This window comes from Salmo salar, unplaced genomic scaffold (genome assembly GCF_965601325.2).
Source record: "Salmo salar unplaced genomic scaffold, fSalSal1 ptg000206l, whole genome shotgun sequence".
NCBI classification, from domain to species: Eukaryota; Metazoa; Chordata; class Actinopteri; order Salmoniformes; family Salmonidae; genus Salmo; species Salmo salar.
In genome coordinates, this window is record NW_027675329.1 from 2154216 (window position 1) to 2169912 (window position 15697).

Below are 15697 nucleotides of genomic sequence, written 5' to 3' on the forward strand. Positions count from 1 at the left end.
AGGTACAAATCTGTTGTTCTGCAGAGGGCCAGTTAACCCACATTTCCTAGGCCGTCATTGAAAACAAGAATGTTCTTAACTGACTTGCCTAGTTAAATAAAAAAATGGAGAGAGAATGCAGGAGACAGTCAACTAATAAAGCAGGCCATTTAGTGGTGTTGAAATGTAAAGCTGCAACCACAGCGTAATCAATAGGAGGTGAACAGTGCCTGGTGCTGAAAATATAGATAACTTGTTATGCAAGTGGCGCCAATCAACAGGTGGAGAAAAACTACACCAGTCGAGTAATTCATTTCAACAATAATCTTCATTTTAATTTGACTTTACAAACAACAAGAGGGCTTAATTTGAGTCAATGTCTTCAGAGCGAAGGCCCATATAAATAACTGGCTGAGCTAGGCTGTGTGGGGGCGAAGGCCCATATAAATAACTTAACTGTCTGAGCTAGGCTATGTTGGGGTGAAGGCCCATATAAATAACTTAACTGTCTGAGCTAGGCTATGTTGGGGTGAAGGCCCATATAAATAACTTAACTGGCTGAGCTAGGCTGTGTGGGGGCACAGGCCCATATAAATAACTTAACTGGCTGAGCTAGGCTGTGTGGGGGCGAAGGCCCATATAAATAACTGGCTGAGCTAGGCTGTGTGGGGGCGAAGGCCCATATAAATAACTGGCTGAGCTAGGCTGTGTGGGGGCGAAGGCCCATATAAATAACTGGCTGTGCTAGGCTATGTGGGGGCGAAGGCCCATATAAATAACTTAACTGGCTGAGCTAGGCTGTGTGGGGGCGAAGGCCCATATAAATAACTGGCTGAGCTAGGCTGTGTGGGGGCGAAGGCCCATATAAATAACTGGCTGTGCTAGGCTGTGTGGGGGCGAAGGCCCATATAAATAACTTAACTGTCTGAGCTAGGCTATGTGGGGGCGAAGGCCCATATAAATAACTTAACTGGCTGAGCTAGGCTGTGTGGGGGCGAAGGCCCATATAAATAACTTAACTGGCTGAGCTAGGCTGTGTGGGGGCGAAGGCCCATATAAATAACTTAACTGTCTGAGCTAGGCTATGTGGGGGCGAAGGCCCATATAAATAACTTAACTGGCTGAGCTAGGCTGTGTGGGGGCGAAGGCCCATATAAATAACTTAACTGGCTGTGCTAGGCTGTGTGGCTTAACAGCATCTTTCACAAGAAAACAAAATGGCCTGATAGAAGAGGGATTTGTATTTATTTATTAGGCCGAGTTACAACTGCATCATGGCCAAAAAGGCAGCATCCTACATAAAACAATAATTTAAGAAAAACAGGTGATGTCTGTGTCTGAGTGTCTGTAGCCCTGTATCAGGAGTCTGGGATAATCTGAGTGTCTGTAGCCCTGTATCAGAGTGACCAGAGTAACCTGAGTGTCTGTAGCCCTGTATCAGAGTGACCAGAGTAACCTGAGTGTCTGTAGCCCTGTATCAGAGTGACCAGAGTAACCTGAGTGTCTGTAGCCCTGTATCAGGAGTCTGGGGATAACCTGAGTGTCTGTAGCCCTGTATCAGAGTGACCAGAGTAACCTGAGTGTCTGTAGCCCTGTATCAGAGTGACCAGAGTAACCTGAGTGTCTGTAGCCCTGTACCAGAGTGACCAGAGTAACCTGAGTGTCTGTAGCCCTGTATCAGGAGTCTGGGATAACCTGAGTGTCTGTAGCCCTGTACCAGAGTGACCAGAGTAACCTGAGTGTCTGTAGCCCTGTATCAGAGTGACCAGAGTAACCTGAGTGTCTGTAGCCCTGTACCAGAGTGACCATAGTAACCTGAGTGTCTGTAGCCCTGTATCAGAGTAACCTGAGTGTCTGTAGCCCTGTACCAGGAGTCTGGGGATAACCTGAGTGTCTGTAGCCCTGTATCAGGAGTCTGGGATAACCTGAGTGTCTGTAGCCCTGTATCAGAGTAACCTGAGTGTCTGTAGCCCTGTATCAGAGTGACCAGAGTAACCTGAGTGTCTGTAGCCCTGTATCAGGAGTCTGGGGATAACCTGAGTGTCTGTAGCCCTGTATCAGAGTGACCAGAGTAACCTGAGTGTCTGTAGCCCTGTATCAGAGTAACCTGAGTGTCTGTAGCCCTGTATCAGGAGTGACCAGAGTAACCTGAGTGTCTGTAGCCCTGTATCAGGAGTCTGGGATAACCTGAGAGTCTGTAGCCCTGTATCAGAGTGACCAGAGTAACCTGAGTGTCTATAGCCCTGTATCAGGAGTCTGGGATGACCTGCTCCTGTAACGATAAAACAAACAGAAAATACTGTCAGCATGACACCTAAAATAGCCATTGATAAGCACTAATAATCACAATAATAATAATAACAATAATAACAATTATAATAATAATAATAATAATAATTACTATAATGTTAGTAGCCTATATGACTATTTATTAAATACTAAGTTATTTACTTAATGGGAAAAGTTGCATTTCCCCTTGGACACGATCTTGTGGATGTCAGGTGAGAGGGATGTGATGTTGATGAGCAGGCAGTCCTCGGTTGCCTTATGTGAAAGCCGGTTCCTGTCGTGAGTCGATTGCATTCATAGAGGAAAAGGAGGACTCACAGGTGTAAGTTGATCCAAACATAGTTAGCACATAAAAGGAATGGTGATGACTACAACAACGATGGTGGTCAGCTGCTGCCCTCATTGGGTATAGCGAGCACCATCCCCCTCTCTCTCCCTCCTTCCCCCTCTCTCTCCCTCTATCCCCCTCTCTCTCCCCCATCCCCCTCTCTCTCCCTCCATCCCCCTCTCTCTCCCTCCTTCCCACTCTCTCTCCCTCCATCCCCCTCTGTCTCCCTCCATCCCCCTCTCTCCCCCTCCATCCCCCTCTCTCTCCCTCCATCCCCCTCTCTCTCCCTCCATCCCCCTCTCTCTCCCTCCTTCCCACTCTCTCTCCCTCCATCCCCCTCTCTCTCCCTCCATCCCCCTCTCTCCCCCTCCATCCCCCTCTCTCTCCCTCCATTCCCCTCTCTCTCCCTCCATCCCCCTCACTCTCACCCAGGTTCTGTTATCTCAGGTCATAAATTCCTGGAGGAGACTCTCTCCCTCGTGCAGTATAGAGAGAGGGTTTCACACTCTGATGGATGAGACAATGCAAGCCATTCATTTGTGGGGCGATTTCCTTCAACCTGCTGACCAGGCCCCTGTGTCTGTCCACCATAGCAGGAGCCCTGACGGTGATCACAAAGTTGACTTTTTCGAATGACAGGCCATGCTACGTAAACAATTGTTCCAGCTTTGTGAATAGGATGTCCCCGGCGGTGTGTCCTTCCAGGGGAACGTCCCCGGCGGTGTGTCCTTCCAGGGGAACGTCCCCGGTGGTGTGTCCTTCCAGGGGACCGTCCCCGGAGGTGTGTCCTTCCAGGGGACCGTCCCCGGAGGTGTGTCCTTCCAGGGGAACGTCCCCGGTGGTGTGTCCTTCCAGGGGAACGTCCCCGGTGGTGTGTCCTTCCAGGGGAACGTCCCCGGTGGTGTGTCCTTCCAGGGGAACGTCCCCGGTGGTGTGTCCTTCCAGGGGACCGTCCACGGTGGTGTGTCCTTCCAGGGGACCGTCCCCGGTGGTGTGTCCTTCCAGGGGGATGTCCCCGGTGGTGTGTCCTTCCAGGGAAACGTCCACGGTGGTGTGTCCTTCCAGGGGACCGTCCCCGGAGGTGTGTCCTTCCAGGGGGATGTCCCCGGTGGTGTGTCCTTCCAGGGAAACGTCCACGGTGGTGTGTCCTTCCAGGGGACCGTCCCCGGAGGTGTGTCCTTCCAGGGGAACGTCCCCGGTGGTGTGTCCTTCCAGGGGAACATCCCCGGCGGTGTGTCCTTCCAGGGGAACGTCCCCGGTGGTGTGTCCTTCCAGGGGAACATCCCCGGCGGTGTGTCCTTCCAGGGGAACGTCCCCGGCGGTGTGTCCTTCCAGGGGAACGTCCCCGGCGGTGTGTCCTTCCAGGGAACGTCCCCGGTGGTGTGTCCATCCAGGGGAACGTCCCCGGTGGTGTGTCCTTCCCATGAAAATAACGGACATATACACACAACTGTGCTACATCGGTGTTGTCAGTACTCTCATCAATAGCCAGGGGAAAATGCTCAGCCTGACTGAGCCCCTCCAGAACAATCCTATGCACATCATCCGCCAGAGCACAGACACGGCGTCCGGCTGATGTCACAGACAGGGGCACCTGTTTGACAGACGCGATTATGCTATCCATAGACTTGTCTGTAGCCAATTCCTCCAAAACTGTCACCATGCATTTTTTAAACAGCTCTGCGTCTGTGAAGGGCATGTTGTGTTTGGTTAGAACCCAGGATGCTTTTAGGAAGCACTTGTGACCTTCTGTTGTTGGGTCAGGCCACGAAGGAGGATTCTAATGCCGTGTTTGTAGCTTGTAGTTAATGCTTCAGTGTTTCTGCTTCAGGCCTCTGTCTGGGGCGGGAAGGCCACTTTCAAAGTACCATGTTTAGATTCATAATGCCATCTGAGATTGAATTATTTGCAAACAATGACATTTTCATTGCAAACAAGACACTCTGGCTTGGCATTGGAGAAAGATGGTAAGATGAATGGATATCTCTCTGTCCGTTCTTCCCTGAAACTTTATTTTCATTATCCACCTTTCTTTTGCTACTTTTTGAGAGCGACATGTTCTCTTGCTATCAAGCTAATTGTTCTGAATGAATGTTGATATTAATAAAGTAGTGTAGACTACAGTAGGCTACGTAGACATGTTTTTCCCCAACAATCAACACACAGAGATATAAACAAAAAAATATAATTGAATAGAGATATTGGTGATTTTATGAACTTAATCAGATCTAAATTATTTTATTGTCACTCAATGTACTATGTAGTAATCAAATGTGTTAAACGTGTTGTTAAATTTGTAGTGTAGGCGTATTAATTGTGCTAATATTATATGCTAATTATGTTCTGGCCCTCCGACTTTAACTCAGAAAAAAATTCTCCCGATGTCACGTCCTGACCATAGAAAGCTGTTATTTTCTATGGTAGAGTAGGTCAGGGCGTGACAGGGGGGTTTTCAAGTTTCGTTTTTCTATGTTGTTTTCTAGTTTCTAGTTCTAGTTTCTATGTTTGGTTTTGTTTGGGATGATCTCCAATTAGAGGCAGCTGGTCATCATTGTCTCTAATTGGAGATCATACTTAAGTAGGTGTTTTTCCCACCTTTGTTTGTGGGAGATTGTTTTTGAGTAGTGTATGTTTCACCTCTACATCACATTTTTTTTTTGTTCTTTAGTTTATGTGTATGTATTGCATAGTTTCACAGTTCAATAAAATATGTGGAACGATAATCACGCTGCACTTTGGTCCGCTCCTCTCTATGACAACCGTGACACCCGAAGCCAAATCTAGTTGACAAACCCTGTTTTATAGTATGTCATGGCCTTTTCTGGCCAACTGCTGTTATGTTTATGATATACTATGGTGTTGTGTCACTAGACTTTGACCAGATATTATTGCATCCAAAGATCAACTGTACCTAGAACATAGATACAGAGACACTTGTTATCAGGAAGGTGCTCTCTCAGAACAACGGAAAATATCTCAATGACTTGACATGTTCTGGTTGTGAATTCAGGCTACAAGGTAAGAATCTTCCCAGTGATTATTGTAAAGTGTGTAGAGAAATTAAATGTATGGTGTTTTTTTAGTATAGTGACTGACAGTAAAACACTCAGATCTAAAAGTCCATTTCACCTGGGACAGTTATGTGACAGTTCAATCATACAAAATGGCGCTAACTGGGCGTAGGCAAGTCAAATTCAAAAACATATTGTTCATATATCGTATTATACGATTTGTTTATCGTGATTATTTTACAATTTGTAAAAATTTTAATGTATCATAGTTCTAAATCATCTTTCAGAATATCAGAACATTTGTTGTTTTCTAAACTACAATGAGCTCCTGCTTCCTGTGTAATTTGGTATGAAACCACTGAACATACTTTTCTTAACATTGTTATTATGAACTGAATTCAGTAACAGCATAATTATATCATACCTGTTGAACAAAGCAACACACTAGAATGAGAGAAATTATTAAAAGAGAAAGTGACTTATTAATATTATATTGTTGTTGTTAAATTGTTTTATTATTATTAGTTCCACTACATGGAGAAATTGTGAAAAATATTAAATCACCTAACTGTTTGGATGTGTCTTTCTATGTCTGTTAGTAAATGTTTTATTTCTAAGAGATAATGAATAAAAGAGAACAATTGACCTTCAATAATTAGTTGGCCCTGTGTTAATCACAACCAACATGCTGGATCTCTGTTTAGGACGTCACTGTGTTAACCACAACCAACATGCTGGATCTCTGTTTAGTTGTTACTGTGTTAACCACAACCAACATGTTGGATCTCTGTTTAGTTGTTACTGTGTTAACCACAACCAACATGCTGGATCTCTGTTTAGTTACTGTGTTAACCACAACCAACATGCTGGATCTCTGTTTAGTTGTCACTGTGTTGACCACAACCAACATGCTGGATCTCTGTTTAGTTGTCACTGTGTTAACTACAACCAACATGCTGGATCTCTGTTTAGGGGTCAGTTCTCTAAAATGAGTCTCTCTGGGGAACATGACACCAAATCTAAGAGGTGAGATGACAATTTTGTTTAAGAATTATTAATAGTTTATTTCAAAAATGATATTTCCAAAAATGTTCACATTTGTTTTTTAATCAGAAATGGTTGCTAATGGGTACCTTCAATATTACTGTTCTCAGATTATTTATGAATTTCTTTAGATTGTGTATAAAAAATGTTTTATTGCAAAACTCTATATATCCATTGTTTTGCTGGAACACCCTAGATGCATTCAATTGCCCATTTTAAAGCCATGCCCAATTTAGGATAATTTCTTAACAACGTGATGTTGCGCTCCAAAGGGATATCTTGAAATAACATGATGTAGATAATTAAATAATCAAAAGAAAAACTTGTTAATTTTACACTCTTAGAAAAGAAGGTTCCTTATAGAACCAAAAAGGCTTCTATCACTTCCTTAATATATGGAACCACTAAAAGTGATATATATTTGGGTTCAGTGAAGAAGAACCTCTAGAGTTCTGATCAATGAAAGGTGAATGTTTTGAGGATGTGAACCCAGCAGCCCTCCAGGGGTCAGATCAATTCCTCCTGTTTTTTCCAGCACCCGGACCGGGATTCAAACCAGCCACCTTTCAGCCACAGGTCTACCTCTGTCCGGTTCTCCTCTCTTCACTAGATGGACGGTAACTTTAGTGTTTAACCCCTCTGTATCCAAGGACCAATCTTTTGAATATTATTTTCGGGGCGCCTAAAGTAGGCTGGACACATTCAATTTTTTAAACATTTTTTTAGCTGCCTCACCAACGTCTGAATGTGCATTAATAACTTTTAATTGCTAAAGATTTCCAATAGATGGCAGCATAAGACCACGAAGCATCAGTTATAGGCTACAGGCAGCAATAGGATTGACATAAAATAGCATGCAACCACAGACTATATGTCCCATGATTTTCTAAAATGGTCACTCATTACTTTAGTTAGCTATATATCTCGTAATGGGCCTGTATTGCTTTCGGGAGAGCAACAAAATAGTGATTATAGCAGGTATTGAACACCGGGTAAATAATCGCTAGTCAAAACCTCAACCTCAGTATACATGCATTATAAAAAGTAATCTTAATATCTGATATTGCGAGTAAACAACCTCGGAATAGAAAAGACAAGAGTGCGTCTTCCAGCCCGCCAATAAATTACATCATTAAACCCTACCGGTTAGTAAAGAGAGAGAAGGCAGAGCGACGACACCAGCTTTTTACCGGGGCTGAGTTGACTACTAGAGAGAGAAGGCAGAGCGACGACACCAGCTTTTTACCGGGGCTGAGTTGACTACTAGAGAGAGAAGGCAGAGTGACGACACCAGCTTTTTACCGGGGCTGAGTTGACTACTAGAGAGAGAAGGCAGAGTGATGACACCAGCTTTTTAGCGGGGCTGAGTTGACTACTAGAGAGAGAAGGCAGAGTGGCTCGATGCTGGTTGATGAATTTGACAATGAATGTACCTGGAAAATACGTTTTTCTCAACTAGAGGTGACTGAATTAATGTTCAGACTTATTGATAATCGTTATATTAATGAAGTATAATTTCAAAACATGAGCATAAAAACAGGTAATAATAAACATGAATCATCATTATATTACTTCACAGTAGTCTGTTAAATGCTTTTTCAGTCCTTCCTCTTGTGTTAGCAGTGTGTAAAGGGACAGAAAGAAGCCACACAGGAGTTTTCCTGTGAGGGGGAGTGGTGGTGTATCCAGGGAGAAAACTAAACTAATATTCTGAAATGTCATTTGTGGTCTTATGCTGCCATCTATTGGAATTATTTAGCAACTGCAGTAGTACTGAGTAATGTGTTATTCCTTACTAAAGTAGTAATTACTCAGAATTGCAAAATATAACATTTTCTAGTTCATTTTACCACTTATAATAAAATAAAAAGTTTATAGCATAACAAACAATTAAACTGACATAAAACAAAAACACCATACATTTAGTTAATTATATATATAAAACTATTTATTTAGATGGGTGACATTATCAGCCAAAGTAACAGCCCTGTAGACAAAGAAGAGCTCTCCAGTAGGTACCAAAACATTCAAAGGACATTTTCTCAAAAGTGAGGTTCCAAGTTTATTAACATTCAAAGCAGAATTACTTTCCCATTGTTCCTCAACTGCAGTGTCTGATATACCATTTTCTAGCTCTGAGTCTCTACTTTTATCCAACGTAAAAAACACAATTTCAAATGTTGCTACATATGACGAATTGAAACGGTCACAGTTGAGAGGCAGGCAGATATATAAAATTTTGTAAAAAAATATTATTATTTGTCTTCTCTGAAATGAAATGAAATCATTAAGTTATAGATTTTTAAACAAATACATGTCTGTCATTGAACAACACAATGTCATGATTAGATAGTGAAAAACACACCAAGCTCAGAGTAGATGAAAGATGTAATGTTTGTCTCTGTTGTGTTGAAGTCCAATAAAGCAGGAGACACCAGCCTCCCCTGTCTGTCTCTGTCTCTGTCTGTCTCTGTCTATCTCTGTTTGTCTGTCCCGCTTTCTGTCTGTCCCGCTTTCTGTCTGTCTGTCTGTCTGTCTGTCTGTCTGTCTGTCTGTCTGTCTGTCTGTCTGTCTGTCTGTCTGTCTGTCTGTCTGTCTGTCTGTCTGTCTCTTTCTGTCTGTCTGTCTCTGACTGTCTGTCCCGCTTTCTGTCTGTGTCTCTGTCTGTCTGTATCTTTCTGTCTGTGTCTCTGTCTGTCTGTCTGTATCTTTCTGTCTGTGTCTCTGTCTGTCTGTTTGTCTGTCTTTGCCTGTCTCTGACTGTCTGTCCCGCTTTCAGTCTGTCTGTCTCTCTTGTTCTGTATGTGTCTGTCTGTGTCTGTCTGTCTCTGTCTCTGTCTCTGTCTATCTCTGTTTGTCTGTCCCGCTTTCTGTCTGTCTGTCTGTCTGTCTGTCTGTCTGTCTGTCTGTCTGTCTGTCTGTCTGTCTGTCTGTCTGTCTGTCTGTCTGTCTGTCTGTCTGTCTGTCTGTCTGTCTGTCTGTCTGTCTGTCTGTCTGTCTGATCCAGAGCTCTTCTTATGTTTCCCATCTGAGCTCAGAGTAGATGAGAGATGTAATGTTTGTCTCTGTTGTGTTAAAGTCTAATCAAACAGGAGAGACCAGCCTCCCGTGTACCCAGCTGTGTGTCCATGAAGAGTGACTGGTCCATGTGTACACCTATATACTTTAGAGAGGGAGACTTTTCTACTGAACAAAGGTAAGAAGAACTCATGGGTCATGGTCAGTGAGTTAAACAACACTGTCTCTAGTCATTTCTCCTCTCCCATTTTCACATTTATTTTGGTTGTTTTCATAATCCATAGGCTAATACTTTTGTCCATTTTCATAGTCCTAAAACAATATTAATTAAACAAACACAATATTCCCTCCCTGTGTGTGTGTGTCTCTCTGTCTGTCTATCTGTCTCTCTGCCTCTTTGCCTGTCTCTCTGTCTGTGTGTATTTCGCTGTCTGTCTGTCTGTCTGTCTGTCTGTCTGTCTGTCTGTCTGTCTGTCTGTCTGTCTGTCTGTCTGTCTGTCTGTCTGTCTGTCTGTCTGTCTGTCTGTCTGTCTGTCTGTCTGTCTGTCTGTCTGTCTGTCTGTCTGTCTGTCTGTGTCTCTGTGTCTCTCTGTGTCTGTTTCTGTCTGTCTGTCTCTGTCTGTCTCTGTCTGTCTGTGTGTCTTTCTCTGTCTGTATGTCTGTTTCTGTCTGTGTGTCTGTCTGTCTGTCTGTCTGTCTGTCTGTCTGTCTGTCTGTCTGTCTGTCTGTCTGTCTGTCTGTCTGTCTGTCTGTCTGTCTGTCTGTCTGTCTGTCTGTCTGTATCTTTCTGTCTGTCTGTCTGTCTGTATCTTTCTGTCTGTCTGTCTCTGACTGTCTGTCCTGCTTTCTGTCTGTGTCTCTGTCTGTCTGTTTGTCTGTCTGTCTCTGACTGTCTGTCCCGCTTTCTGTCTGTGTCTCTGTCTGTCTGTTTGTCTGTCTTTGCCTGTCTCTGACTGTCTGTCCCGCTTTCAGTCTGTCTGTCTCTCTTTGTCTGTATGTGTCTGTCTGTGTCTGTCTCTGTCTGTCTGTCTCTGTCTCTGTCTGTCTCTGTCTATCTCTGTTTGTCTGTCCCGCTTTCTGTCTGTCTGTCTGTCTGTCTGTCTGTCTGTCTGTCTGTCTGTCTGTCTGTCTGTCTGTCTGTCTGTCTGTCTGTCTGTCTGTCTGTCTGTCTGTCTGTCTGTCTGTCTGTCTGTCTGTCTGTCTGTCTGTCTGTCTGTCTCTGTCTGTCTCTGACTGTCTGTCCCGCTTTCTGTCTATGTCTGTTTGTCTGTCCGTACTCACTCACTCCCTGGATGAGGAGATGTAATCTCATGTTTTGTCCACAGAAACCAACAGGAGAGATCAGAGTCAGAGATTCTCAGTGGTCAGTCTTCCCAGAGTCATCAAACAGACCTGGACTCTATATTCAGTGTATGTGGTCCTGTTATGTACATTTGTTTTTGTTTACCTCAAGTAAAGTTGATCTGTCAATTATTCATTAATGTGTTAATGAGAAAGCATTTCTTCTCTTGCTTAACTTATTTACTTGATTTATTTCAGTTGCTTGAAAAGAAAATGATGATATTTGTGAAGAACGAGCTGAAGATGTTCAAGAGGATTCTTAGTCCAGAACTCCCAGAAGGCTTTGAGAGTCAGAAGCAGGATGAGGAAGTGGTGGATGCTGAAGATGAGAAGCAGGAGAGCAGTGCCAGAGAGGGGGCTCTGAAGATCACACTGCACATCCTGAGGAAAATGAACCAGAAGGAGCTTGCTGACACACTGGAGAAAAGTAAGATCTGTCTGCCTCATGTTGAATGCTGTTTTATAACATTTAAAAGCTGTGGCTAAAGTACAGCTAAAGTAGCTGTGTAACTCAATGATATTGAAGCAACCTTAACACAACACCTAGTGACCTCGTCAAGTAGCAGCAGGGATGTGTTGTGTTGATTAATTTAGAGAGAGAGAGACAACATTAATAATACCATCAATAATACCAATAATAATATAATCAGTCACACCAGTCTGGAATGCATTATGAAAACATTGATACATTTATACAGTCAGTTAAGAGAATAAATGATTATAATTTAAAATGTTATAACAGTCCTACAATACTGTAGACATTAAAACAGATGTAATATTAATATCCTCTGTGTTATTTCTAGATTCAGATGATCCTGCCGTGATTTGCCAACGTGAACTCAAATCTAATCTAAAGAAGAAGTTTCAATGTGTATTTGAGGGGATCGCTAAACAAGGAAACCCAACACTTCTCAATAAGATCTACACAGAGCTCTACATCACAGAGGGAGGAACAGGACAGGTCAATAATGAACATGAGCTGAGACAGATTGAGACAACAACCAGGAAACAAGCAAGACCAGAGACTGCAATCAAATGTAACGACATCTTCAAACCCTTAACTGGACAAGACAAACGTATCAGAACTGTGCTGACAAAGGGAGTCGCTGGCATTGGAAAAACAGTCTCTGTGCAGAAGTTCATTCTGGACTGGGCTGAAGGAAAAGCAAATCAGGATGTCCAATTTGTATTTTCATTCCCTTTTCGGGAGCTGAATTTGATGAAAGGGGACAAAAACACTTTGATTGAACTTCTCAATCACTTCTCAATGGAAACAAAACAATCAAGAATCTCCAACTACGACAAGTACAAAGTTCTGTTCGTCTTTGATGGTCTGGATGAGTGCCGACTGCCCCTAGACTTCCAGAAGAACAAGATCTGTTGTGACGTCACAGAGTCAACCTCAGTGGATGTTCTGCTGACAAATCTCATCAAGGGAAATCTGCTTCCCTCTGCTCTCCTCTGGATAACTACCCGACCTGCAGCAGCCAATAAGATCCCTTCAGGGTGTGTTGACCAGGTGACAGAGGTACGAGGGTTCAATGACCCACAGAAGGAGGAGTACTTCAGGAAGAGATTCAGTGATGAGGACCTGGCCAGCAGAATCATCTCACACATAAAGACATCAAGGAGCCTCCACATCATGTGCCACATTCCAGTCTTCTGTTGGATTTCTGCAACAGTCCTCGAACACATGCTGGAACATAAGAGAGAAGAGATGCCCAAGACTCTGACTGAGATGTACACACACCTTGTGGTGTTTCATACCAAACAGAAGAATGAAAAGTATCTTGGGAAAGAAGAGACAGGTCCACACTGGAATAAAGAGAGCATTCTGTCACTGGGAAAACTGGCTTTTCAACAGCTAGTGAAGGGCAATCTGATTTTCTATGAAAAAGACCTGAAAGAGGCTGGCATTGATGTCAATGAAGCCTCAGTGTACTCAGGATTGTGCACACAGCTCTTTAAAGAGGAATGTGGGCTGTACCAGAACAAGGTGTACTGCTTTGTTCATCTGAGCATTCAGGAGTTTCTGGCTGCTGTATATGTGTTCCTCTCATTCATCAACAACAATGAGAATCTAATGGATGAACCTCAATCAATGTTCAGATACGTTTTCTCGCTGTTCAGAGACAAGCCTGAAGTTACTGAAGTTACTGTCTACAAGAGTGCCCTGGATAAAGCCTTACAAAGTGAGACAGGAAACCTGGACCTGTTCCTCCGCTTCCTTCTGGGCCTCTCACTGGAATCCAATCAGAAGCACTTACGAGGTCTACTGACAAAGACAAGAAGCAGCTCACAGAGCCATGAAGAAACAGTCAAGTACATCAAGAAGAAGATCAGGGAGAATTCTTCTCCAGAGAGGAGCATCAATATGTTCCACTGTCTGAATGAACTGAATGACCATTCTCTAGTGGAGGAGATCCAAAGCTACCTGAGATCAGGAAGTCTCTCAGAACCCAACCTGTCACCTGCACAGTGGTCAGCTCTGGCCTTTGTATTGCTGACTTCAGAAAAGGAGCTGGATGTGTTTGACCTGAAGAAATTCTCCAGATCAGAGGAAACTCTTCTGAGGCTGCTGCCAGTGGTCAAAGCCTCCAGAGCTGCTCTGTGAGTAAATAAAATGACATATAAGAAGTATTCATCAGGAAGAAATATTATGTTTAGAGAAAAATATGTATTATAATATGTATATTGAAAAACATATTGAATAAATGCATTGATGGAAGATGAATCTATGTGTTGTTTGGGAATATGAACCAAATGCATCTACCCTTGTCCTTCTACACTACTGGTGTTAAATTACCAGTGTGTTTGTGAAGTCATGATGATCTCGTTGCAGGCTGTCAGGCTGTGGAGTCACAAAGAAAGGCTGTGCTTCTCTGGTCTCAGCTCTGAAGTCAAACCCCTCACACCTGAGAGAGCTGGACCTGAGTAACAATGACCTGAAGGATTCAGGAGTGAAGCTGCTCTCTGCTGGACTGGAGGATCCACACTGTAAACTGGAGACGCTGAGGTCAGTATTCCTGTAGTTGGTCAACAAGTGATAACTGTTCACCAGATCCACATGTGTTTACCAGGCACACATAGTCCACACCATATGTGTTTGGACAGTGAAGCTTACAGTTTTAAATGTGGTGCTATGATCCAGCATTTTGGATTTGAGATAGAATGTTTCATATTAGGTGACAGTACAGAATGTCACCTTTTATTTTAGGGTATTTTCATACATAGCTGTGTTACTGTTAAGAAAGGAAAGCACTTTATGTATTTAGTTCTCCCATTTGAAAAAGTTGTACATATTCGGACAAATTCACTTATATTGTATTAAAGTTGTCATAAGTTTAGTATTTAGTCCCATGATCCATGCCTGCAGTGATTACATCAATTGTGATTCTACAAACCTGTTGAATGCATTTGCAGTTTGTCTTGGTTGTGTTTTGGATGATGTTTTTCCTAATAGAAACTGAATGGTGAATAATGTCCTGTCATTTTGGAGTCACTTCACTTGTATTGTCAGTAAGAATAGAACATGTTTCTGAACACTTCTACATTCATGTGGATGCTACCATGATTATGAATAATCAGGAATGAATCATTAATGATGATGAATGAGAAATTTACAGAGGCACAAAGATCAGACCCCCTCTGTTATTGGTGTTATTCTGTATACTTCTGGCCCTTCTTTGGACACTGTGTTAACTAACCTCTAGACGAGCTTCAATGCCATACAGCTCTCCTTCTGTGGCCTCCAACTGCTCTTAAATACAAGTAAAACTAAATGCATGCTCTTCAACTGATCGCTGCCTGCACCTGCCTGCCTGTTCAGCATCACTACTCTGGACGGTTCTGACTTAGAATATGTGGACAACTACAAATACCTAGGTGTCTGGTTAGACTTTAAACTCTCCTTCCAGACTTATATTAAACATCTCCAATCCAAAATTAAATCTAGAATTGGCTTCCTATTTCGCAACATAGCATCCTTCACTCATGCTGCAAACATACCCTTATAAAACTGACCATCCTACCGATCCTCGACTTCGGCGATGTCATTTACAAAATAGCCTCCAATACCCTACTCAATAAATTAGATGCAGTCTATCACAGTGCCATCCGTTTTGTCTCAATCAGAAAGATTTGTCATGACGTTGGCCTCTTTGGGTACAGGAAGGACAGTTGACCCCCTCCCCTTTGTACCATCCCCCAACCTACCTTCCCAACCACCCAGGCCCTGTGTGAAAGGGTTGTAAAAACTCTAAGAGGAGTCTCTGGCCACATGGCCCATAGAGAGACACAGGAAATTCTTCCAACTCACAGAATTGGGGAGCCAAGCGACATTTGTGTTCTGGAGAAGGTATGGAAGATTGGTGAAGAATCCAGCTACGAACTGGTCCGCTTGGTACAATTTTGTGATACTCAGAAGAGACAATATAGCCATATTACCATAAAACTGTTTATATAATAGCCTCAGCTTAACCTGTTAGGGCTAGGGGGCAGCATTGACACGGCTGGATAAAAAACATACCCGATTTAATCTGGTTACCACTCCTACTCAGTAACTAGAATATGCATATACTTATTACATATGGATAGAAAACACCCTAAATTTTCTAAAACTGTTTGAATGGTGTCTGTGAGTATAACAGAACTCAAATGGCAGGTCAAAACCTGAGAGATTCCTTTA

The 15697-nt window shown here is 43.0% G+C and overlaps 1 protein-coding gene across 2 annotated transcripts; it reads left to right on the forward strand.

Moving 5' to 3' along the window:
- The first annotated feature begins 5401 nt into the window (after nt 1-5401).
- On the forward strand, nt 5402-15471 carry LOC123732598 (NLR family CARD domain-containing protein 3-like). 2 transcript variants are annotated; one of them, XM_082971186.1, is made up of 7 exons: nt 5402-5614; nt 6580-6633; nt 9731-9847; nt 10995-11079; nt 11209-11437; nt 11814-13620; nt 13853-15470. In XM_082971186.1, exons 2-7 carry the CDS (start codon nt 6596-6598, stop codon nt 14040-14042), a joined length of 2466 nt encoding a protein of 821 aa, XP_082827312.1. In that variant the 5' UTR covers nt 5402-5614; nt 6580-6595; the 3' UTR covers nt 14043-15470. The 2 variants fall into 2 exon arrangements, with proteins under 2 accessions (XP_082827312.1, XP_082827313.1); XM_082971187.1 differs by lacking the exon at nt 5402-5614 and adding an exon at nt 5647-5954 and having other exon boundaries at nt 13853-15471.
- The last annotated feature ends 226 nt before the right edge of the window (nt 15472-15697 follow it).

Excerpts from the sequence above, each read along its gene's own strand:
- LOC123732598 (XM_082971186.1), top strand. The coding sequence starts at position 6,596 with ATGAGTCTCTCTGGGGAACATGACACCAAATCTAAGAG. Across the intron at positions 11,438-11,813 it reads TGCTGACACACTGGAGAAAA|ATTCAGATGATCCTGCCGTG; the intron begins GTAAGATCTGTC and ends TGTTATTTCTAG. Across the intron at positions 13,621-13,852 it reads AAAGCCTCCAGAGCTGCTCT|GCTGTCAGGCTGTGGAGTCA; the intron begins GTGAGTAAATAA and ends ATCTCGTTGCAG.